This window comes from Formica exsecta, unplaced genomic scaffold (assembly GCF_003651465.1).
Source record: "Formica exsecta isolate Colony F162 unplaced genomic scaffold, ASM365146v1 scaffold194, whole genome shotgun sequence".
In the NCBI taxonomy this organism is placed as follows: Eukaryota; Metazoa; Arthropoda; class Insecta; order Hymenoptera; family Formicidae; genus Formica; species Formica exsecta.
In genome coordinates, this window is record NW_021849240.1 from 754072 (window position 1) to 779437 (window position 25366).

The window sequence follows — 25366 nt, forward strand, 5'->3', positions numbered from 1 at the left end:
AAAAAAAAAAAAAAAAAATTAAATTGGCTACGATATAACGAAAACGATATAGTGATTCATTGAAAGTAAATCGAACTAGAGGAATAATTCAATCGGATATTTCGTGCTGCTTGATAAATGTCGAGTCAACTAATTCCCGTCAAGCGATCGCGCGCGGACATGCTATTTTCGACGAGCATAATGTACGCACGCGTGTTCAATGTGACGTGGCAGTGCTAGAGCATTTCCAGTTTCTGAATACTACTTGAAATTCTTTACTTGGGATCATGAGAGTAATAATCTCGAGATGCTAATGTGAAAATGTTACAATTCGGCGAGATTTATTATTGAAAAAAATTTAGCATCTATTTCATATACTTTTGTTCCAACCATGTTTCGGAACAACAACAAAATCGCGAGATCTATTTTTAGATTTATATACAGTTTCACGCAAATATTTTATTGCCTATAACAAATAATAATAATACTCGCCACGCAAAGAAACCTTTTATCTTCCATTCGATATACATATATTTTGCGATAAATTAAATGAATTTCATATATTGTGCTCTGGTCGTGAACATTTTAAAATATAATTGAATATTTAATTGAAATAGAGGGGTTTTGGTACTCACCGCTGTCGGCGTAGGTCTCGGAGCCGTAACCGTCTTGTAGACCGCTGGACCACGTGCCTTCGTATCTTGCCGTGGATGTGGTAGATTGTCGGACTCCGTAGCGACCTTTGAATCCTTGAGTCCATTCTCCTCGATAGAGCCAACGACCACGGGTTTCCATACCCAAGCCATGTCTCTTGCCATTCTGCCATTGTCCCTCGTAAGCTGACCCGCTGAAATACGATTTGCGAAAGTGATTAGTGTTTTAAAAAATAGTTTTCTATACAAGAAACTTGAAAGTATAAGACAATTGTTTCAGCAGTTTTTAGTCATATCCATTCGCAAAAATATCATTACGATTTACGCTTTGAGAATTACATGGCTATATATTTACGCTATCACAGATATTATCAATTAAAAAGTTGTTTAATTAATACACGGATAATAATTGCATACACTATCAATGATAATGACAACGGTTTTGTCTTCATATTATTAGATATATATGCAGATTGAAATGGCACGTGTGATATCATCTTGACAGTTTAAGCAGGTAAAAAGAGAGAGAGAGAAAGAGATTTTGTGCATGCATATGTGCGCACGCGCGTATACATTTACGAATTTTCTTTAAATATATTTTTTTATATTTTAATATCGTAAAGAGAAATAGACGGAAAGCTAATCGGAGTGAGTGCTTCTTCAATTGTGATTAAATCCGCATTTGCATTAAATTAATGTTATTTGAGAAACATTTTTTCTAATGCAGCGTCAAGAATATAAATTTCGCTTTTTAAAGTTATCAATATTTCTCTGCAAAAAGCATAAAAAAAGCTTGGAAAGCTTTCGTGACAAATTGCTACTCGAACGTGCGTTTCTGCGGATGATCGTTAAATAAAAGACATGTAACTAAAAATGTGTCGGCATGCAAATATGAAAACTTTTTTACAGAAATATTTTTCATAGAGTAACAATCGCGCGACAAAAATTTATATTATTCGCATAAACTATTGTCTAGTTTACGTTAAATACATTACAAATTTTGACAATATAAAAATTGTTTCTACACAATGCCGTTTAATTATAGATACTATAATTACAACATTTGATAACGCTACGATACGTTTTGATTATATATTCGTTATAAAATTGAAAAATAAATAAAAAAACATGCTTTATCTTTATCGAAGGACGAAAAATATAATATAATAAATATGATTAATAAGTTTAACGTCGTTAACAAAGTTAAACTGATACGTTTAACAGTACTCGACATTGCGTTTTAACTCAAGATTTCAATTTCAACTCTAATCTCATATCTTTTTTTTATCAAAGCTAGGACTGTAACTATGTTATAAAAAATAGAGAGAGAGAAAGAGAGAGGAATTTAGTTAAATCAACTTTTTAATTAAAAGATTTAGGGAATCTCTTCATTTTCAGCATAAAGACACATTATTCCCGAAAAATTGGACGATTATCCCGGCCTTGAACTAGATCCTGAAGTGAATCTTAGTGATCCGGTCCCCGTTGTCCTTGCGCTCGGTGACCCAGTTTCACAGGATCGGGAGATTCCCTCCCCGGTATATACCGGGATACGTGTCAAGGTCCGCGCCATTCGCTCATCTCGCGTTATGCGACGGAGTCACGTGAATTTGGCACGAAACCGTCAATGAAATGTCTAATCGAAACTCATCGGAAGAACATTTTTTACAGCTATCAAAGACGCAAGCCTCTCGAAATAGTTTTGTTGGACTTGAGTTATTTTCACAGCGTGTCGTATTCAATATTCGTTTGTCTTACGAAGCGAACGTTAACGCTGTTAACACACAGTGGCGGTATAACGTAATACCGGATAATCACAGCTACGCGGAAAAGCATACACTCGTCACAGTGTATATATATAAACGAGCTTAGCTTTAATCCTTTATTAAACTCAGAGGAGCAGCGTCCAACTAACCGGCACATTCCGAGAATGCGCCAACGCGAAGAGAATATAGGATTAATTTATTTCTCAAGTAGAAAAAAGCGCAATTAGACCGCCGATTCGGTGAATTGTATGTGTTCGCGCGCATGTGTATGGAAATTTATAATTTATCATAATAATTGTGCTCGTTGCGTGAAATTTCATTGATAAGGACGCGCAACTGTCCGCTAACAGATAGCGTCGCCCGCAATTCAACAAGTAGTCTGTATGAACGATAGTTGCTCACCTAGGCCAAGTGTAAACACCGGATACTTCAAAGCCGAAATGCCAGCTGCCGGAGTAGGCTCCCTGACCTTTAGGCCCGGTGCATACGCCGTGGCCGTGGGCCTTTCCGTCCTCCCAACCTCCGCAATAGGTCCCGCCGTCGTCAAAGTCGAATCTGCCTCCGTTAATCTGCGTACGATTGGACGCCACGGTGGCGGTACCGGTCGCGCCAGGTTGCGCCGGACTTATACCACCTGTTTGCGACAATTGAGTGCCCCCCGCCACCCCATTCGGCGCCCCGGACGATTGCTGGCCGGAGTGTGATTGTTGCTGCATCTCTCGCGGCTATCGCAGGCACTGTTCGATTCCTCGGTCTCCTCGACCTCGTCTACCGTCTATCTTTCTTTCGTCTTCGTCTTGATTATGATCGCTGTCGTCTCGATCGTACTCTTGGTCTTTCGTCAGCAACGTCTGCACGTGCCTTGTTTCGGATGTCGTTCCATTCTCCTCGCTGCTGCCTTTTCACGTCCGCCTTCACCGGATATCTACAATAACACCGTAGAATCGAACGTAGATTCGCCGTAACAGTGGCACGTATCTATCGTCAATGTCGTTGCGAGAAACGTCACACAAACGAGTGACAAACGTTACATAGGAATTTGCCGAAATTATTATCTTAGCGCGGAAGATCGCGGAGGCCCGACAACCGCGCGTCAATCCCCGGACCACGAACTCAAGCCCGAATTCTCAAGGCTTGCCTGTCATCGCGACGCAACCCGCAAAAGAGAAGCCGGACGTGAGAAAAGAATCAGTGAGCCTCGCCGGGCCGGGTTTAATTTTAGTTCGACTTCGAGGAACCAAACATGCGAGCGCGAATCTACGTCTCCCGATCGCGAACGCGAAAGGTTTCTCGCTCTCTTCCGGTGCCGAAAGATTACACGCGAGAATGATTGCTGCCTTGATAGTAGCGGCTTTAGAATCGATACATTCTCTTGAACACTTTTTATCCATTCTCTCTTGTTATCATCCTCTATCACGTCGAATCGCCGCCACCTCGAGACAACACGTTCCCGGTCACCTCGCCATACTACCGTTCCGGTCGGTCTCCTTCTCACTTACTTGCGTACACATACACACACACATACACACACGCACGCACGCACGCACGCACGCACGCACACGCACACACACATACATGCACACATACGACACTTACGCACTCGCACATACACACGCACGTGACGCCGCGGCCGCCTGCGATTATAGATCAACGGGGTCGTGTCTCGCCGAGGGTTCTCGAAAAATCGCACATCCAGCGTCTCACATGCAGCACTCTAGAGCTCTGAAGCGCTATGGTGACCATTGGAAAGTGTCGTCGTCAAGAGAGAAGATCCGTTGGAAATTGCGCGCTAGATCGCGTTTTCTCTTCAAACTGTCGAAATTAGACAACGAGCTCAACGGAGTCGCGTTTTCGTTATTCGTCTGACGCAGTTACGCAACGCTTCTATAAGCATCCGTGATCCGCTCGGAATGTGGTTCTCTCTCTCTCTCTCTCTCTCTCTCCCCCTTTTTCTCTTTCTTACTCGCTCTCTCTCTCTCTCTCTTTTTCCCTCTATCTTTGTCTCATTTGCGTCTTCTATCGCTCAATCTCTCATTTCTTGACTCTTCATTCGAAAGCTTTTCTCTTTCTATGGAAAACGAAGACCCGATAGAATTCTTCGATGAGTCATCCACGAGATCTATCTACGGTAGATCGGTCGATGACTAAGATGACACGGGATTGGTCTCACGGCGAAACCTCGGCGAAACCTCGGCGAACACTGAGTTTACCTCGAGCGAATTGCAAAATGGATGTAAGACGAAGAGGAAAGCAGAGCGATGCCGAACTCTATGTATACACATGAATACGCAACACACACACACACACATACACACATTCGCGCGCACAGAGAGAGAGAGAGAGAGAGAGAGAGAAAGAGAGGGTGGGAAAGGGAAAGATAGACACACGTGGACACGCGCGCGCGCGCGCGCGCGAGCTTTCTTTGCGTTGACGGCGATGGACTCTGTTCTAGCTCGGTGCGCAATATCGGCAGCAGCAACATCTACATCAGCATCATCGTCAGCATTCGCACAGGCACACGGTCAGTTGCATCGTCGAACATACGCCGCTTGTTCGCCTCTCCGCCTTGCGCGGCTAGAACGGTGCCGTGCGCGTCTCCGCTCTAGCCGCGAGTTCGGCTAGCTGGCTAGGAGTTTCTATTTTTACCATGGAGTAGCAAATTGTTCCTTACACGAGGCGGCGGTGGCAGTAGCGGCAGCAGCAGCAGCACCAGCAGCACCAGCTCTGTCGAGTCGAATCGTTCGCCAACGCGACTGAATTCGGACAATTTATAAATAGTAGAAGTTCTCGCACGCGCGCGCATGGCGCGGACAATCGAGGATTCGCGGGATGATGCGCGATGAGAGTGATTCAAAGTGCTCCGAGGTGATTGCTAATTGATCCTCGGCACTATCGATAATATCGCTCGATGCGCGGACACGCCAAGGACTCAAGAAATATGATAATTAAAGAATCAATCGATACATTCTCTTATCCGTTTGTCGCGAAAAGATCATCTTGTAGCGGAAGATGTACTTTTTCGCTACCTAAGCCAAGAAGAAGAAGAGCTAATTTTCACGTTTCGATAGTGCAATTTAAAGGAAAAGAGTAGAACACAACCGCGTTGATGATTGGCGAAAAAAGAAAAGAGAGATGCGTGACACGTGGTGCACGTGGTCGCGCGAATATTGTGTCTATAGACCGTGTCTCTGTAAGGCTGCATTTTTAATGAAGCGCGTGTAGCGGCGTGATATCGGACAGTTACTCCTCCGCGAACGCGAGATAAGAACTAGGCTTCGATTACCGAGCGTGGGAAGGGGAGAGGGGGTTGTTCCAATATACGTTGGAAACGAGGCGAGTCAAAGTCGATGATCCGTACAAGTCTGATATTACCACACAGGGGGCTACGCTACGCTCTATTGATGACAAACGAAGCCGGGACGAGACGGAATTATTTATCGACGCGTGCCATTCTTTTTTATAACATAAATCAATTAATCGATGCCTTCGCTATTAATAATGATGCTAACGAAAAGTGACGGCCGAGCTGCATTTGGTTGTTTGTGCGACGAGAAAAAAAAAAAAGAGAAAGGGCCGATGCCGGCTTGTGAGCTATCGTTACACTTTGCACGGATCTGTTGCCCGAAAAGGCGACCAGAAATGTGCCAGCGGAACAGTCTCGCGAGCACAATCTGTCGTTTATTACGCGTGGCGGCGCGTGTCGACGCGTACAAAACTCGGAGTCGGAATTCAGGACTGAACGGCGAGATCGAATAGACGAATGCGATAAAAAGGCTACGAATGCAAGTTGGTCCTCGTTGATGATAGTCAGCATCGACGACGAAATATTTGACACGAGCTTATCCATCAAATGACGCGTATAAATTATTCCGAACAATTATTCCCTATCAGGATACTAGTTGTTTAATTAATTAATTAATTAATTAATTAATCGCGCGATAAGCGATGCAAAAGAATACTTGACGATTTAATAAACGATAAATTAATCTCGATAATTCTATTTTTCGCCATTTCCATGCCTAATGAAATAATGTTGTTTACAACATTTCGCGAATGTAACAAGATTTTGTGATTGAGGAATTTCGTGGAAAGAGAGCAGATGCGTTGAGAGCGTATGGTCTAGATTCAATCGGCTTCTCTGTCGGCGTGCGAGGAAGCACAGATCTTTAATTAAAAGTTTCACGTTTTTCTCCTCTTCTACACGTTTATCTTCGCGTTTACTTTGGACGCAATTTCATAGGCGACTCATTTCCCAAGAAATTTCTCGGTAAAAAAGAAGAGAAGATTAGAAAACGGAAAGAGACGGAATAGAATAGAGATAAATGAACGATAAATTCTCTTTCTAAAGATTATTCGAAGCTATCGATGACTATCCCTCGGGCCATTCTGGCAATATACTACACAAATTCGAATTTCATAAAAGATTGATATCAAATATTCTCTACGTACGTCAACGACGGATACTTTGATGGATTGAACATCATCAAACACTTGCTCACCAATTTATAAAAGTGATTAACTCATATTCCAAATCACGTACATCCCTGATGTATATATGTGCGATTAATTCACTTTTATCACCAACACTCGAGCGAAAGGTAAAGTCGATGCGAAGAAATTAGGGACGTCATTTATCCTCGGAGAATCGTTTCTGCGAAAATCTGCACGCGACGAATAAGACGCATATGACCGCACAGCTTCGGGCTCGAGCACATTTCCGGGCGATCGATCCGGCTCGGTCGGAGTAACACGTGCAGCGCCGGTGGCGCGGCGTCGTCGTCTCGCACCCTCGTCCGTTTATTCAAAATCTTTCCCGGATACAGGCACACATACATACACATACACACACGTGCATTTCCGCACTATGCAAGTGCATCCCCCTACACACAATAGTCGTTAACAAAGGACAACAATTTTTCAGCGTATCAGGGAAAATGCGTTTTCAATGCGTCGCGTGCGCCGGTTCTTCTCTCTCTCTTTTTCTCCTTCTCCGCGTCAGACAAATGCGCGGTATAGTTCCCTGGCACCTAATATGTGTCACGAGGACGCAACATTTTCTACATGCACATGTAACGTGACGAGCTTTCGGCATATCTCCTCGATCATCGAACGCGTTCGCGATCGATCGATGTCATGTTTACGCTCATTATTCTCGCATTCGAACGTTATCGATGGCGTTTTATATTATAATACGATCCCACCGACTTTTTATTCCGGATCGCGGGGCTTCTCCATATACAGGTGCTTCCGACAACGAGATGAAATTTTTATTCAACGTGCAAATACGATTAGACGATTTGTTTTCCGCGAGCGTCTTCTCCGGACGCGTGGACGTCGTTGACGGGAAGAAAAGTTGGACGCTGGTACAAACGAGTTGTCTGCAACCGGTCCCGATCCTCCCCGCAACGACCGCGACGACGACCTCTTCTGCTCGTGCGCGTACACGTCGAAAATACCGTTGCCGTCGTCGTGATTTCTCGTTATTCACCTATGTTTGTCGCAGATATGCCAAAGATCTTTTCCCGCAACGTCGACGCACCCCCGCTTTCCGTGCTTACGGAAATGTGCGTGAGGTCAGGGTGGCATGATTACGACTATCAGACTCGCAGTGCGCCGCCGCCGGCGTTGACCGCATCGTCATCGTCACTGTCGCCGCTACTGCTGCTGTTGCCGTCGCCGACGCCGAAGCCGAAGCCGAAGCCGACGCCGACGCCGACGCCGACGCCGACGCCGACGCCGACGCGGTCGTCATCGTCGTCTCGCCGCGACGTCGCGTGGCCTAGCATTGTCTCGGTTGGCGGTAACACCCCTAGTTACTTGCGTAACGATGATTGCGGCAGTTGGACGAGTAGAATTGGCCATTTATAGTCGGCCAATAGTCCGCTCTAGCTTTTTTCCTCTTTTTACTGACGAGAAACAAACATTTTCTAGGAAAGCTCACTTTTATATTTGACAGTAAGACAACTCGCTGCATTTTCCATTATATCGACCACCGGTCAACCACGCTTTTTATTTTGACTTACATTTTCTCTCCTTTATCTATAAACTGTAGATGTAATCGATTTTTCGTTTTTCGAAATTCTAATAATTTATTGTCGAAAATTGGAAAAAATTACTCGAATCGTGAAATTTCCTTTTTCTTCTTCTTCTTCTTCCATATTATGGGTTTATTAACTCATTCCTTTCAAAATATGACTATTGTTTTTTTTAGCAGTCGGGGCTTTTTCTCCCCATTGGAAAATTATCACAAATGATCCGTTCTCTATCTGTTCTTCTTCATCCTCGAAACTATGCCAATTTCATTTTTCTCTGCGTATATTCACCCATTCATTCATCTCTTTTGAATATTACATTTGCGAATATCCTTGCTATGTCTTTTATATTGATATTTTCCTGATAATTTTTCTCAAAATTTCCATTTTAATTATCCTTAATAATTGTTTTGTTCGCATCAATCAAGAAGTAGATTTTTAAAAAAAGATAAAATACGATAATGTATATAAAAATTGAAAATAAGTCGATAAAGATTATATTGTTATTTATCTATTATACAATATTATAATGATTTATTGTATAACAGATAAATGAAAGCTTTCTCCTGCACAATTTGCTTATACATTGCATCATTTATTTTTTATTTAAGATAGATAAGAAAATATGTATCTATGTACATGTATGCATTAAATAATATACGCTATTAAAATTAAACAAACAAAAATACATGTTTTATATCGTGTAAAGCATTTACGCGTATATTCTCAGGGCGAAAAGCGAAGCGATTAAATGTATTTGTTCTTTATAGCTGAACTAAGCGGAACTAGCTGCACTAGTTCAGAGTTTATCTTTCTATTGATAGCAATCGCAAACGTTCATATATTGTTGCGTATATCATTTATGTATAAATGAGAAATATTAAAATCCGAGAGATGCTGATTGCAAATTTGTCATTGTAAATATATCATCTTGAAGAGAGCGCGCTTTTTCAATCGCTTTTTTCATACTTGTTTAATATACAAAGGTGTGGCAAGTGTCGAATCGGTAACCAACGGTTATCGTCATCACGAGGAAAAAGATAAAATCGCAGAAAAACATTATATATATATAATGTTTTTCTACCATTTTATTTTTTTCCTCTCGACGATAATAATCATGATATATATATTAATTGATAGAATGCAGAATCACACGAAAATAAAGCGCTGATGCGTTCAAGTCTTTCTCCGAATTGCAATTGATGCGAGCAAGACACTCAGTTACTTAAAATTTCTGCGGGAGATATTAACTTTGATTGATGAGAAAGAAAAAGTGAAACAGTTTTAGATTTTAGTGATCATTAGCGAAGTTTCAACCAGAAAAAAAGAGTGATTTTTTATTCGATCGCAATCGGTTTAAACAGCTAGGATTATGCGTGTTCTGCGATACATTCGTTTACCACGACAGTGCGTGACCAAAAGATAGCTGGTGTGTGCACGCATTAGGTTTCAACCGGTAATAGAATTACTTTCTTTTCCCGAGGGAATTGATTTCTGTGCTCAGTACGCCGTACGATGTCTCTTGACAGACAACCTCGCCAGAAACGTTTGCCATTGTAGGTGGATTTAACATTATATATCCTATTTCGGATTATTATCGTGTCCGGGATTGTTTAACGATTATGTGTCACAGAGTTTCAGTTATCATTAGTCTATTCTACAAAATAATCGATAATCAAAACATATCCATTTCGGATTATTATCGTGTCCGGGATTGTTTAACGATTATGTGTCACAGAGTTTCAGTTATCATTAGTCTATTCTACAAAATAATCGATAATCAATGGTATAACTGCTCACAATTTTTCGCATTTGCAAATATCAACTTATCACAATGTGTCGTTATACTCTAAATCGATTAAAGTGTAATTTATTTACCGTGTAATTTTCCGTGCTTTTAAACGTATAAATATGAACAAAAACGTGCATGTTTTAGTCATAAAGTATGAAGAAAATTCAAAATGAAAAATGATAAATTTTTTAATTAAATATCTACAAGATATGAAATATAAAATTAATTGAGATTTTTAACAATTATGTTTGCTTCTCTTAGCTTTATATGTACAAACAAGTTTTGATTACAATGTTTTAATAATTTGATAATTTCATGTTATCTCGTGAACCCAGGAGATTTTAGTTTATCAATAAATATTTTTAGTAGCTATACAGCTATTATATGCTCGACCCATGGCTGATTTATAAGCTGGCGATATCGAGATATATTCTCTTAGAGAGCAAACAACTTTACGCGTGTGTAAAAGCAAAAGAATGTTATTTCCGAAAAGAATGATATAAATTCTTAGCTCCCTCGCAATATTAAAGTTTAATAATTTATCAAGGCAACATAGTCACGATCCTGTTACAGAGAAAGTGCCCACAGCATGGATCTTCTAAATCTAAATTTTCGCTCTCTCGAATTGGAGGATGTGAAATTGTCGAAGGAAGACTTGCTACAGGTCGAGCGCGACAATTTTGTAGAGAGAAAAGACTGCATCGAAGAACAAAGAGGTAAGCCAAAGTCAGGCAAGGAAAAATCGCACGACGGACTTCGAACGATCCACTTACATGAGGTCTCTTGGCACGATACACTTGACAATTGCTGGTTGGTGATCCACGATTATGTATACGATTGCACCGACTTTCTAAAGAATCATCCGGGCGGCCAAGATGTTCTCTTGGAATATGCTGGACGAGACGCGACTTTGGCATTTATCGGCACCGGACATTCCACCGTCGCTAGAACAATCTTAGACCGGTATAAAATTGGTGAACTTCCACCGGAGGAGAGGATCTTTCGCGTTCCCAACGGCGTCAAAATCTCGGGATTTTGATCTACATACTTAAGATTATTGAATCGTATCATCGTTGTCACGGCCATTTTTACGCATTCAAGTAAATACTATAATGTTTAGACATTTTACTTTGGCAACGAAAACAGGCATAACTAACATTTTCCAAAATTGAACTCACTCGAAGAAAAGTAAAACAACAGTGGAACAACATCAGAATACAGAGTATTTTATATTGAATATATTATATATTTTTTGATCCTCTAACACACTTCTAATACACGACGTACAATGTGAGATGATTGGCGATGTAGCTCGATTTATTATACGCTATCGATAAATCGATAAACTTATCGTTTCCGCAAATCAAAAGACGAGAATGTTTTAGTAATTTAATTAACATTATTCAATTTCTGCATTAATTTTAGATTTATCTGGAATTAAATACACAATATACACACGTAGCAATACTCTTTGTCACACATATTTACATTTCATTAATTATAAAAACATACATACATTATAAAATATAAATGTTTTGCAATTTGAAAAGAGAAAAAAAAAACAGATGTATAGCACTTGATGTGATTGATATTATTATATCCTGTGGCAAGGGGATGATTTTTTCACGTCTTAAAGTCTCAGCGATAGAAAATTATTACAAAATGAATAGAAAAATTTTGATTTAAGAAATATATTGAATTGATTCTATGTTTATGCGTATTGAGTTTATGAATTAAGATACGCGCAAATTATGTAATACATTTATGTATACATTTACCGAGTTTCATACATATATACTGTATTGTATTTTTTTTTCTCTTTATTCGATTGTTAGAGACTAAGGTAACAAGTAAGAGAAAGTAACAATGGACATGCATGCATATTTGTTCCATATTTGATTAAAATTATAATTTTCTCATTTTATTATGTGTGTGCGCGTGTATTTAAGATTGTGGCTATACTATAATATGAGATTTTCTCTTTTGTGCGTGCTCTAAAGCGCATACATACATACGTCGTGCTACACTATACAACATGTTATATTAACATCAATTTTACATACTACTTTCTGCTTTGTATGTTGTTAGGACCACAAGTATGCCTACACAGCATTCGTTTATGTTTATAAATTTTCTGTGCTAAGACGACAGTAGAGAGTATAATTTGCGTAAGATAAAAATAACTCTCTCTCCTTTAACGATTTCCTCGTAATTACCGGGCGTTGTAATTACAAGTTGCGTAACGCAAAAAATATAGCTAGAATGATCTCTATGTATTGGATAACAACAACTAAAAAAAAAAACCAAAATAAAAGAACAATTATTTATCGCGATGTTTATCGATATAGTGTTTTTTTAATTGTTGCGTTTCGTTGCATCCATGAAAAGAAGATTGATGCATTATTCATGATTGAATTCTTCCGCAAGTATTTTCTTCGTATTGCAGGATAGATTCGACTTGCAAGACTCGATTATTAATTGATGATGTATCAATTTGCTCACAATATCTATTTTTTTTTGCCGAGGCAAAAATTGTCGTACTTTTACATTAAGCTGCAAAGAGCAAGTCCTTGGGCAGAATCAAAGGCCGACTGCAATACTGTAGTTTCCATACAAAACGCTGCGTCTTCATACATTGCTGCTATTCGTTGCTGTTGCGCTCGATTTTCGCTCTGCGATCTGCAAGCACGTTTCAATTTTTCCAATTGGGAAACTCTCTAATAATAACAAAAGATGGATTTTTGGATGGAGATGAATGAAATTTTAATGAAAATTTTAATAAATTCTCTTTTACAGTTATGTTTTACATTAAATCATGGCAAGACCACACACGTAAAAATGCTGTTGCTTCAATTAAAGTCTACGTCACGGGCTGCCACAGACATACATAATTCATTCAATGATATTTTTATTAGACCAAATATCTGGATTATTAAAACAACTATCCAGATATTTAGTCTGATAAAAATATCATTGAATGAATTATGTATGTCTGTGGCAGCCCGTGACGTAGACTTTAATTGAAGCAACAGCATTTTTTTTTCCGTGCACATACTTTACAGAGGAAAATAAAAAATAATTCTATTACTTTTTACACCTACATCTCAGATAAATAAATTAACCCGAGTCAAAATAATTCTCGATAGTTTGTGTGTGTGTGTTTCTGTGTGTAAATATACCATATATACAGTCATTCGAAAAACTTGGTAAATTATTCGGGACGAGCGATTCCAACCCCGAGATACATACAGTCGTGGCTGAAGACTTTACACATTTTTCCAACTACCTACTCACCTGGGAGGCATTGCTCGTGCCCGGTGATGCGCTCTGATCTGCTGTTCTCTCAAGGCGGAGCAGACAGTGTTTCTAGACTGTTGCCGCTGCTGCTGCTGTTGTCGATGTTGATAGTGCGAGTCAAGTCTCTGTGCTAGATACTCGCGAAGCTCGGGCTGGTTAGGCAAGAGATTATGATGCTGGATACTCGAAGTCGGATTAGACGACGATGTCGACGACGATGTTGTCGAGTCTGACCATGGTGGTGGAGGAGTATGCGAGCGTGGCATCATCGCATATTTATGATGCAAATATTCCTCGTATGTCGGTGGCAGACCGGTCTGCAAAACGAAAATATGTTTTGTTATATTACACATATTATTTTAATACTCGGACATTACTTTCAAGTTTATTGCTTTGTTGCTTTAACGAGCAATTGGGATAGTAACGTTCGTCTCTTGTTTAATAGAGTTAATCGAGAGATTAATTTTTGATTAATTAATAAAGCTTTTAAAATTTCCCGTTACTTCCGAGACTGCATTGGAATCACGTTACTCTAGCCGCAACATCCTCATATTCTAGTTGCTTAACATTATGTTTGCATGGCTGCGGTTTTAATATCTGATCTTCGTGTCGTGTCATGTTTCAAAGATATCAAATGTAGCTGCGATTCTTTTTTCAGATTATAGGAAACAATCGATAAATGGAATATTTGACGTTAATAATCCATGAGCGATAAAATAATCAAAAATAATAACAATTAATGTAATTATGACTAGCATATTTATCGTTGCTAATTATTAAAAAATGAAACTCTTGGCACTTGTTCCTGAAGTCGCATTAATTCATGGACACAAGTTTTAATAATCAAGTTAGAAGCCTAAATCAGCCCAACTTTACATTTCTCAATGTCCATTATGTTACGCTGGAAATTATAATAAAGCCGCCAATATTTTGTTTTTAATGTTCTTTTTGTATCAACTACCGTAATGGCGTAGCGGTTATTATCCGCGGTCATACATTATGAACCTATGCAATGTGACATGCGGATCGCATATAAATTATTATTAACATATTGTGTGAAAATCTACAAAGCGCAAAGCGTTAGTGAAAGTTGCGTAGCAGTATCGTTCTGTAAATTCCAAAAAGAAAAAGCGATGATAAATATATGTTCAGCATTGATTTTTCGGCGGTCTTCTGGCAAGTGTAAACACGGGGAATAACACGATTACATAGTTACGTAGAAGAATTTATGTTCCATACGGCGCCGTCGGTCTAGAATACTGTCATTTAAATTGCGCAGAAAGCATAAAGAAATTTACACAGAGAACTTAATCAATCATTGACCTAAAATATTATATTGTCGTGTTTATTATTCCTATGCATGTGAGATTGATCGATTTCTTTGTGCATATGTTTTATGCGACTATACAAATCCACTTGGATAAGCTTTTAGATTGCTAGAAAAATGCTATCAAGTTCATAGAGCGCAACATTAACAGCATTTTTATTATTTCTTTTGGATTGGTGTAAAAGCAGTATACAGTATACAGAAATACAAGACAATAAATTACAGCAAATCTCACCTGCCACGCTTTTGCAATCGTGGCATCATATGTCGGTGGTGGTGATGTCATTGATGGAATAGCGGTATACAAAGCTTGTGATCTGCTTTGCATATTCGACCGACTAGTTCTGATTTCTTCGGCATTCGCATTCGCCGTGTTTGATACGCTGGCGTATAATTCTTCGGGTATGGCGGTGTTTTCTCGATTTTCATCACTGGCGATACTCGAGCCTGAATCTATAAAACATTATCGAAAGTGCATACAGTTTTTTTCCTTCCTTTTTATCCTTTGACTAATTTTCATTTTATGTAAACATGTACATATATATATATACATAAGTATATATGGTATATTTTATATTTTGAATTAATTACTTTAAAAAAAGATTGAAGTTTTTTCAATCGTTTTTTTTTTTTTTTTTTTTAACGTACGACCAAAAGATAAACGTGAGGTGCAAAAAAAAGCCTAGCAAAATTATAATATAAAGCTTGTGCATAATATAGATTAACTGACCGATATAATGCGATTCAGCGCTATCAGCGCTTCTAGTCCTTCGCGAATGATCGAATCGCTTCTTATGCTTGCTGCTCTTCATTGTAGGTTTTGCGGATTCTGTTGCCGAACTGCTGCTTCCGGTCTCGCTCGACGTCTTTAATTCTCGCCTGTCATCTTGTTGCTTCCGCGAGCTCTTATCTTGTTTATGGCCCTTTGATTTGGGCAAGAAGATAGACAGTTTTTCCAAAACGATCGAGCTGTTTCGCGACTTTGGCAGGTCCACGACAACACCGCAGGCACACACCGGCAAGTTCTCGTTAGGCATCCTGCCTTAAAGAATTTGTCTTTGCCGATGGATTAATAAAGATCCTATGAATCAAAAATAATTAGGTAGATTACATTTTGTCATTGGTTCTTTGAAAAAATGTTTTACACGATTCTATTAAAATTAGAAAGCAGACGTAATGTGTCGTAGAAAAAAATATTAAAATAAAATATTTACTAAAATATTAAAACTAAGAGTATCTTGTAAAGTATGATTTCACACATTAATACTTTAATCAGCAGAATATATATATACATATACATATACATAAAATGGTGTATCCTTTTGGGATTTACTCTCTTCTGATTTGACCCAGATTACCCATGATTGATCACCGAAGTCGATATTTAGCGAGCCTTAATTCGCTCAGCAAAAACGGCAACGGAGCTATCGAAACTCATCAAAGTTAAGCACTGCTAGAATGCCCTCCTCCTCGGTAAAGCTAATTCGAAACTGCTACGCCACACCATGAGCGAAATTGCATTCCAAGTTTTACACTCGCTTATTTTTATCCTGAGTCTCTATGCATTTTGTACTATAAAAATCGCGTTAGTAATCACAGATTAGAAAATCATATTTTCTAATTTGCAATACCTACTCATAATTTCCAAATTTTTAATCGTGATATAATTAAAAAATATGAGATATAAATCCCAAATATTATTTAACGCTCTTATTATTGCAAATATTATTAAATGCATTTATATACTTTATATACACACACACATATATATATATATATATATATATATATGTGTGTATTTAATTTGTTTAAAAATTCATAAAAGCAAGAATTAAAAAAAAACCAAGTTATATATATACATCCATTTTTCTTCTTGGAGATTTATCAGAAAAACAAGAATTAAATTAAGATTGAAGAGAAATAGATTGTTTGTGCGCAAAAAGAGCTAAGTGAAAGTTTTACATTTTTAAGTATATAATCACAATAATGGAAAAGATACTATTTATTGGGGATATCGCATTTCTACTGATTGTGAGACAAAAATAAAGAAGAAAAAAAGGATAATGCGAAAAAAATAAAAAATGAAAAAGGCGTAAGGTAAATGTCCCAGTGATCGGACGTTTAAGCGTAGGTCGTCACGAATAATACAATTTATAATATTAGAAAGATTTTTAAAATAAATATTTGCATTCAATCGAAAGTTTAACATTCCCTTAAGCTGGGAAAAATTATTTGAACCCACATAAGATAAATGTCCCAGTGGCCGGACGTTTAAGCGTAGGTCGTCACAAATAATACAATTTATAATATTAGAAAGATTTTTAAAATAAATATTTGCATTCAATCGAAAGTTTAATTGACGAAAAATATTGATATAAATAGATATTTAATGACAAAATAAAACTCTAATGTAAATTGGTTTTTATACTTGATGATATTTTATTTTTGTCAAAAATTATAAAAATAATTTGTTGCATAACCTGGAAACATAAAACAGAGCATTTAATTTACAAGCTAAATTTCTTAACAACAGTGAACATGCAGATAACAGACCGAATAATAATACATAATAATATAATTAGTTAAATAAAGTTTAATTTTTCTTTGACACTTTTTTAATGACTTTTTCTGTTCACGTAAAATATTTTTTCTTCTATTTGTATCATTTTCAACTTTCTCTGTTTTCTTTTCTTCAATTTCTTTAATCTTTTACAGTCTTTTTTGTTCTCTCTTTTTCTTTTTTTATTACAATATTATTTGCACATACGTCCGGCGAGTGGGACCACTGGTATTTTTAATGTACCAGTCTCCGAACGATCAAAAATATTGTTTTAATTGTGATTTTTATGATGAATTTCGTCAAAGAGAGTTTCTAATTAATTTTTGAAATTAGATATTCAATTATTTATTCACGAATATAATTAAATATCCAATTTTCATACTATTTAATTAGATGCTTACGCTTGACGAATTTGTTAACGATCGGCCATCATTTTGCCTACCCTTAGACATATGCTTATTTAATCAATTTTTTTTTAATACAAAAATTTTAAATTAAGTTTATTTTTTTTTCCCAATTAATTGTCAAATGTTGGAGTTTTTTTTACAATAATTATTATTTTCATTCATAATTGTTCAAATAAATGGTAAATATTTTTTTTCACTGTGGTCCGGCCACTGGAATATTTACCTTAAATAAAATTTCGCGGGCGTATTCCGTGCGTGTATGAATTTTGATCCGTTGCTCAAGAATCGGGCACATTCCAGGATCAGTTTCTGTTTAAGGATTATCAGGCTTGTCGTCCCGGAGCTTTAGTTTGCGATCTTAGGGATTACGGTTGACGACACCTCAATTCCGGACATTGTACCGATATCCAATAAACGAAGATCATGAACGAAAAACACGTTATTTATGAAAGATCAAGATAGGGTTTGCCAAAAAACAAAGACCGTTATTATAAAACCGTAGTTATAAAAAAATGAGCGCAACTTAATTTTTTTTTTACGTTACATTTTCAGTCTTGATTATTAATATGTAACTATTAATATGTGTAATGTTTTTATCGTGATTTTTTCTTAGATAACAATTTGCGATGAGTATTCATATGAAACCTTTTAAAGATGCAGTTTTTTTATTTATCTAGGCTTCACTACATAGCGATTCGAGAACATAGAATTGCCTAGCACGAGTGAGAAAAATCTTCGAAATAAGTAACATCGTAAAATTAAAGCTATCGGTTCCCGATGGAAACGATAGCAACGATAACAACGACGACGACGAGGACGACGACAATAACAACGACGATAGAATGTTGCGGTGAAAATGGAGCAACAGAGGAGGATAGGCTCCAGGAATAGAGAAGGGCAAGTAGTTGGAAACCAGAAATTGGGTCTACTGCCAGCGAACTGGATTGTGGTAGGTGGGAGAAGGTAGTGTAGGAGGAGTATATAAGAAGCTTGAAAACCAGGTCACCATCGTAGGTCACTGAGCTCTCTCTTCACTGACAAATAAATCCAGGATAGTCCGTCTACAAATTAATTATAAATGTTATAATTTAACGCCTGATCCGTGTTTATATTGTTACAGTAAGCAGCTTCTCAGACAAACGTCGCCATTAAGCTTTCCATCAAGCATATAGATAAATATTTTATAGATAAGAAGTTGATAAATTATTTCGACTATTAAATTTTTGACACATACATATGTAAGGACTTGAATGCATTTGGATGAATATGTTGATGTACACTATTTTATATTTTATTGTCAAATTCTTCTACGCAATTTAATAATTTTGAGCAACGAAAGATACATTTAGAAACTTGATTGAACTCATTCGCAATTGATTGCGATTGATAGAGATGACGTAACCTTCTTTTATCTTCTTTCATTTTTGTTCAAAACATTATTTCATCATATCTTCTGTGTGAGAGCAGGCTATCAATATCGTGTTATCAGTGAAAAGACAAGTTTTAATTATTCAAAGGAACAAGCTACTGGCAAAAATGTGCGTATGAATTATTGTGGTCTAAGAAGTAGATTTATTGTATAGTTTATTTTGTCTGTCATACCCATATCGCCGATAACGACAACAAATTCATCAAATGCAACGCCTGCAAGTGATATCGACAATAGTGGAAAAAACCAGATTTGCGCTATTGTGGTAATAACCACTAGCTATATCGATAACGGAATATGTGTGGCTCTCATCTTAGTGCTGTTTCAAGAAATGATATTTTTAATAATTTAACAACATTACCGCATAAACCGATGGCGCTTATAATTTCACTGGAAGTAAATATCCGTGAGAAAAGAACTTTTGTCAGTTTAATCATTTTATTTCCATTTTTATTAAGCTTTTTTATCGCATGTGTAATAAAATAACACCGGCGAGTAGTAATAGTCTGCCATGAGCGGACAGGGGAAAAAGATAAATCGAAATTGGTCGGAAATGGTTAGCTTCGTGATCGATGCTAACATGGTCAAAGTTTCCGTGACAACATCGATATTATAGTCGATGGATAATGAGATAAACGTTTGTATGAAATCGATTTTTCAATTGTATCAATTCTTAGTACTTGTGTGATAGAATGTAACCCAGATTCTTGCGTTGAATTTTTTTTTATTTAACATAAATTTAATTAAAATTGCGAATAGAGTCAGCGCGGGAGTTAGTGCGCATACATTATTTAGATTTATTCAACGATAGCAACGAGTACCGATTTGTGATATTACGAACGTTTCGATCCTTTTTAAGACCTTCTTCAGCGTGGTTAATAAAATTACTGAAAAAATTATAAATTATAATAAATAGACGCAAACGTGATATATAACGCAACGGATAAAAGCGCGATAGTCATAATCGGAGGAAACATATAAATCAATTTCATCAACAAATAAAACCTAGTTATTCGGAAGGTGCTAACGTCGATTAGACATGGTCTTAATATAGATGTTCCAAGAGTCATATTCTCGAAGTAATTGACCATCCACTCTCATCTCTGGTTGACCAGCCAGAAAGTTCGTGTGAATCTATCCAGCTATAGATAGCGTATCGGAAAGACGGAACCTTATATCACAAAATTGTGACATCCCTAAGGCGAAATTTTTATTAGCAATTAGATTTGTCCTAGATTCCACGTTTTTTATTTTCAATGGGGTTATTTATAAACAAACTTTCGGAATACCGATGGGCTCACCATTATCGCCCATAATTGCGGACATAGTGATACAGGATTTAGAGAAAAAAGCACTATCAATTTTAACTTTCACACCTAAATTTTATTTTAGATAATGTAGATGACGTCGCGCTTGCAGTCCCATCAGATGTAATTGGCCATACATTAAACACGTTTAATTCATTCCACCAGAGATTACAGTTCACAATAGAAATCGACTCGAACAATAGGTTAAACTTTTTAGATATCACAATGGTAATAAAAAATAATCGCATTATTTATGATTGGTATCATAAAGAGACTTTTTCCGGCAGATATCTCAATTTCCTTTCGCAACACCCTTTATGCCAGAAAAAAGGCACAGTCATCGGTCCCTTAGATAGAGTATTTTTACTATAGAATCCTGTGTTTCATAAGAAGAATATCAACTTTGTTATACAGGTTTTATTGAATAATTCCTATCCGTTGTCTTTTATCTTCCATACTATCCACCATCGACTTAAAACACTTTTAAATTATTCAACCTATGACAGAAAATAAAAAACGTGGAATCTAGGACAAATCTAATTGCTAATAAAAATTCCGCCTTAGGGATGTCACAATTTTGTGATATAAGGTTCCATCTTTCCGATACGCTATCTATAGCCGGATAGACTCACACGAACTTTCTGGCTGGTCAGCCAGAGATGAGAGTAGATGGTCAATTACTTCGAGAATATGACTCTTGGAACATCTATATCAAGACCATGCCTAATCGACCTTGGCACCTTCCAAATAACTAGGTTTTATTTGTTGATGAAATCGATTTATATGTTTCCTCCGATTATGACTATCGCGCTTTTATGCGTTGCGTTATATATCACGTTTGCGTCTATTTATTATAATTTATAATTTTTTCAATAATTTTATTAACCACGCTGAAGAAGGTCCTAAAAAGGATCGAAACGTTCGTAATATTACAAATCGATACTCGTTGTTATCGTTGAATAAATCTAAATAATGTATACGCACTAACTCCCGCGCTGACTCTATTCGCTATTTTAATTAAATTTATGTTATTGACTATAAGAATCTGTACTTCTTAGTTTATTATTTTTTTATTTACTTTTAACTAATTTTAATAAACCAATATTATCGTTACTAAATATCTGATAAAGTCCGATTTTTTCATTGATCAAAATACTCGCAGAAAACTTTCTCGAAAAAGTATATACGTTTTGCTCGTTGGTTTGATATGTACGTTTTGTGTCAGATGAAGATATGTCGCTGTATTTGCGTGTCTCCATTCACACGTCTAGCAGCCGACATTTAAATCGAGCCTATCTCCTGCAAAACTTTTGCCGACACTTTGGTAAAAGCCCTTCAAGACTTTTAAAATAGAGCGAATAATGTGTGTGGGAATAATACGGGGAAAAAGAAAAGTGGAATAAATTTTTTATTTATGCAGCTTTCTTTCTTCATACATTCCTTCAAATGTTTTCCGCATCGTTTTCTCCTTTGTCATTCTATCGAATTGCTTTATAATGATTTTCACAATGCGCAGGCGAGTGAAATATAAAGACATCGATAGATGTAACAAAGGAATTTTTCTCAGAACTATATAAAGTTATGATTAGTTAGTAGGTAGTGCTAACATGGAGGAAAGAAATCTTTTTTATCTTTAAAAACAAATTGAAAGAATAAGAATATAGAATAAAATTCTTCTATATAAAAGAGATATTATTTGATATATTTTAAATCGAGACTGGGGAACGTCATATATAATTCCTAGCTCATGAAATCTTTTATATCATGAGGAATTAATTTGCATGACGGTTATGAAGATGGGGATAAAAAAAAGAAAATGCATCTCGATGCATTCCATCGCGAACAACGGCGGTAGTTCCAAGGGTCGCGTTGTAAAATCCCGGATGAGATTGAAATTTACGGCTGAAATTTTCCGAGTGTATTGCTGGATTTCAGTATCAAATTTCACAAACTTGTAATGAAAGGCCGCTGTGGACATATAACTACTCAAACAAAACGAATAAAATCGAAAAAAACTGTCGCTTCCTTTAGCTATATCCCATTGCGCGAGGAATCAGCATGATTAATTACGAGGTTGCTTTTTGCGATTCACATTTGGGATTAAATTGATTCGAGTATCTTTTTTTTCCGCTTTTGGCAGGACCGCATGTTCTTACAAGAGTATCTTATAAAACATAGTGCATTTTTTGACTGTCACGTGCCTCATTGCCTCATTATTGATGATGAATACAACAAATATAAAAAAAAAAAACGTATAATACACTGTAGAATTGTAATTGCTATTGAGATATCGACATTATGCTGGCGATTAATTATAAGATTTTCTCGTTGATTTTTCCAAGAGGAATATATTTCTTTTATCACGTTTTAAAATTTTATAATATTGCATACGGGAGAGATGATTAATGCCGTATATTTGTAAGTTTAATTTTACAGTTTAATTACAGCTCTAATTATGTTCGTTATATCAGTAATTATTCAGCAGCTCAAAATATTACACTTGGAAATAACGACACGCAGAGGAAGGTTTTGCGCATAATATAATATAAAATATAATAAATCATCGATAATGTACTTTAATAAACCTTTGTATATTACATTCCGCCGCAAGAATCTTTTTACTCTCTCATATCCATTTATTATTTGTACATTTTTCTTAAATACGATTAATTCGTTATATGCGCAAATAAGCGATCGAAATACGACTGTATTAGCCACTAATACTTTTATTCAATACGAATGAACTGGCACGTATTTACATAAAATAAAAGACACCTTTTTTTTTTAAAGTTTTGTGAAAGGTTTTATTTTTTGTTTTGTCATGTTCAAGAGAAAAAAATTCACTATTTTTTTAATAAAAACCTATTCTAAATTTTCTCTTAGAATACATTTTGACGTAAAGCGCGGTAAAAATGTAATGATAAAATTGTTTTTAATATTTACCCAAGTTTTGTATGTTCTTAAAAATTTTCATATTTTCATACAATTTTGAGTCCATCTAAAAAAATCGAATTCTAATAAAGATATTGAGAAACATAGCGCATACGGAATGTATGTATATTGCCTAGAAGAATGTAACCGCGTGTTCGGCGAGGAGTGTTCGCGTTCGTGAATGAAGTGCGGACCTGTATCAGTCTTTAATATTACTAGGATGAAATATATGTGTGTGTGTGTGTGTGTGTGTGTGTAAATATTATTTGAAATATTTATTCTCACAGAAAATTTAACCATTTATTAAATTTCCAATGATTTAAAAATCCACATATCAAATATCTTTCTGTGCCGTCGTGTATCATCATGTATTTGTGATACGAAGTTATTATATTTACCTTGTGATGAACGTAGACTTTTATGAGAAGAAACATCGAAGGTTCGCTGCACTTTGCAAGGTTTTTCCTTACCTAATATATGCACCTCACATATTTCTCGAGCGAGAATAGCAATAAAGCGAAGCAAGCAATAAAGATAAATAGAAGCAGACAGACACAAAGAGAAAGAATAAAAAAGAGAAAGCAAAGAGAGAGAAAAAAAAAAGATAATTGAACCGAGACTTGAGAGAAAAAAAAGAATAAATGATTTCTCGAAATCGTGCACGCGAGAAACTTTTGCAAGCTTATGACGACACGTAAACCACACGGCCAAGTGGCGCAACTGAACTCAGCTGAACTGAGTCAGAGATTAAATTACCGAAGAGAGAAGACGGCGGGGGTGGCAGCAGCGGATGGTAGCAACGGTGGTGGCGGTGGTGGTGGTGGTGGTGGCGGAACAGGGAGCGAGGATCGCGTCGTCTCCCTGGCATCGATTTACTGGCAGTGGCGCGCGCTTCACAATTCGTTTGCGAACTGTCGCAAGAGAATTTTGTATTTTAGTTTTTTAATTCAATAGTTTCAAAACATTAAATAATCAATTTACTCTCGGTATTATATGTATAACCAGATGAATGAATAAGTGATGAGACGATCACAAAAGAGACAGTCTTTATAGCATTGCTATGAAATATTAATGTTTTATATCGACAATATGATGCCTTTTTTATCTTGATTTCCAAAATATATATTTAATAATTAACATAATTGAGAAGATAATTAAAAATATTAAATTTTTAACGGACTATACATTAAAAGAGAAAAAAGATAAATGAGGAAAATTATATTCTTTAAGAAACCTATTATAAAATTATTCACGATTGAAAAGGCGAATTTTTAGCTAGCGTGTTTTTTTAATCACGAGAATTCTGTCTGTGTCTTTAAATGATCTATTATCTTTTCCGGTATTGATATGTTATCTAACGAAACAATAGCTCGGAATCGACATTAGATAGTCCTAGAATAATCGATTCTAAGATATTTAAACGTCGCAAATGTCACCCAAATGACACAGTTAATCTGTTATTTGCACAGTTATTGCTCATTAGTGAAACAATCTCATGTCTTTATCGCTGCCATTACCGCGGCGGAATATACGTCCAAGCGCGGTAGTAAATTTTTAATTAAAATATCCCGGATCATCAACGATCCTCCGCAATCCTGGGCGGAGAAATATAGGGTCTCAGAATGACAGATCATAGAGTCCACTTGACAAGTCTCAAGTTTGATTACATGATGAAAGGCTAAATTTTGCGAGAGGTTTCAATGATGTATTGTACCAATAGGGTGACTGATAAAAGAACGATGAAAATGAGGGATCGGCGACAGCGGAGTCAAAATAAATCGCGGCTAATGATTTTCTTATCCATCTGTTCCCTACAAGCAATATTTTATCATATTCGCGAAAAGACGAAGGAAAAAGTTCTGTGTCCACGACGCGCATTTTTCTGC

The 25366-nt window shown here is 36.7% G+C and overlaps 3 protein-coding genes across 7 annotated transcripts in view; 1 reads left to right on the forward strand and 2 right to left on the reverse strand.

The window, feature by feature from the left end:
• LOC115234109 (junctophilin-1-like) overlaps positions 1-8017 on the reverse strand; it is a 24228-nt gene extending 16211 nt beyond the window's left edge. Inside the window, exons 1-3 of the mRNA XM_029804862.1 lie at positions 7887-8017; positions 2801-3323; positions 615-826 (exon numbers count right to left, since the gene is read on the reverse strand). Coding sequence (XP_029660722.1) covers positions 615-826; positions 2801-3114 — 526 coding nt within the window. The 5' untranslated portion in view covers positions 3115-3323; positions 7887-8017. The remainder of the gene's footprint in view (positions 1-614; positions 827-2800; positions 3324-7886) is intronic.
• The window catches only part of LOC115234112 (cytochrome b5-like), a 44759-nt gene extending 32733 nt beyond the window's left edge, over positions 1-12026 (forward strand). For 4 of the 5 annotated variants that reach the window (XM_029804868.1, XM_029804871.1, XM_029804869.1 and 1 more), the window contains one exon: positions 10796-12026. In XM_029804868.1, coding sequence (XP_029660728.1) covers positions 10796-11261 — 466 coding nt within the window. In that variant the 3' untranslated portion in view covers positions 11262-12026. Of the gene's footprint in view, positions 1-9075; positions 9987-10795 lie in introns of those variants that run through there. The other variant, XM_029804870.1, reaches the window with a different exon arrangement.
• Positions 11439-24228, reverse strand: LOC115234110. Its single transcript, XM_029804864.1, has 5 exons — positions 23879-24228; positions 15577-15927; positions 15082-15299; positions 13517-13836; positions 11439-12901 (listed from the first exon to the last, which is right to left on the reverse strand). The coding sequence occupies exons 2-5, from the start codon at positions 15881-15883 to the stop codon at positions 12766-12768; spliced, it is 981 nt and encodes a 326-aa protein (XP_029660724.1). The 5' UTR covers positions 15884-15927; positions 23879-24228; the 3' UTR covers positions 11439-12765.
• Positions 24229-25366: the final 1138 nt, after the last annotated feature.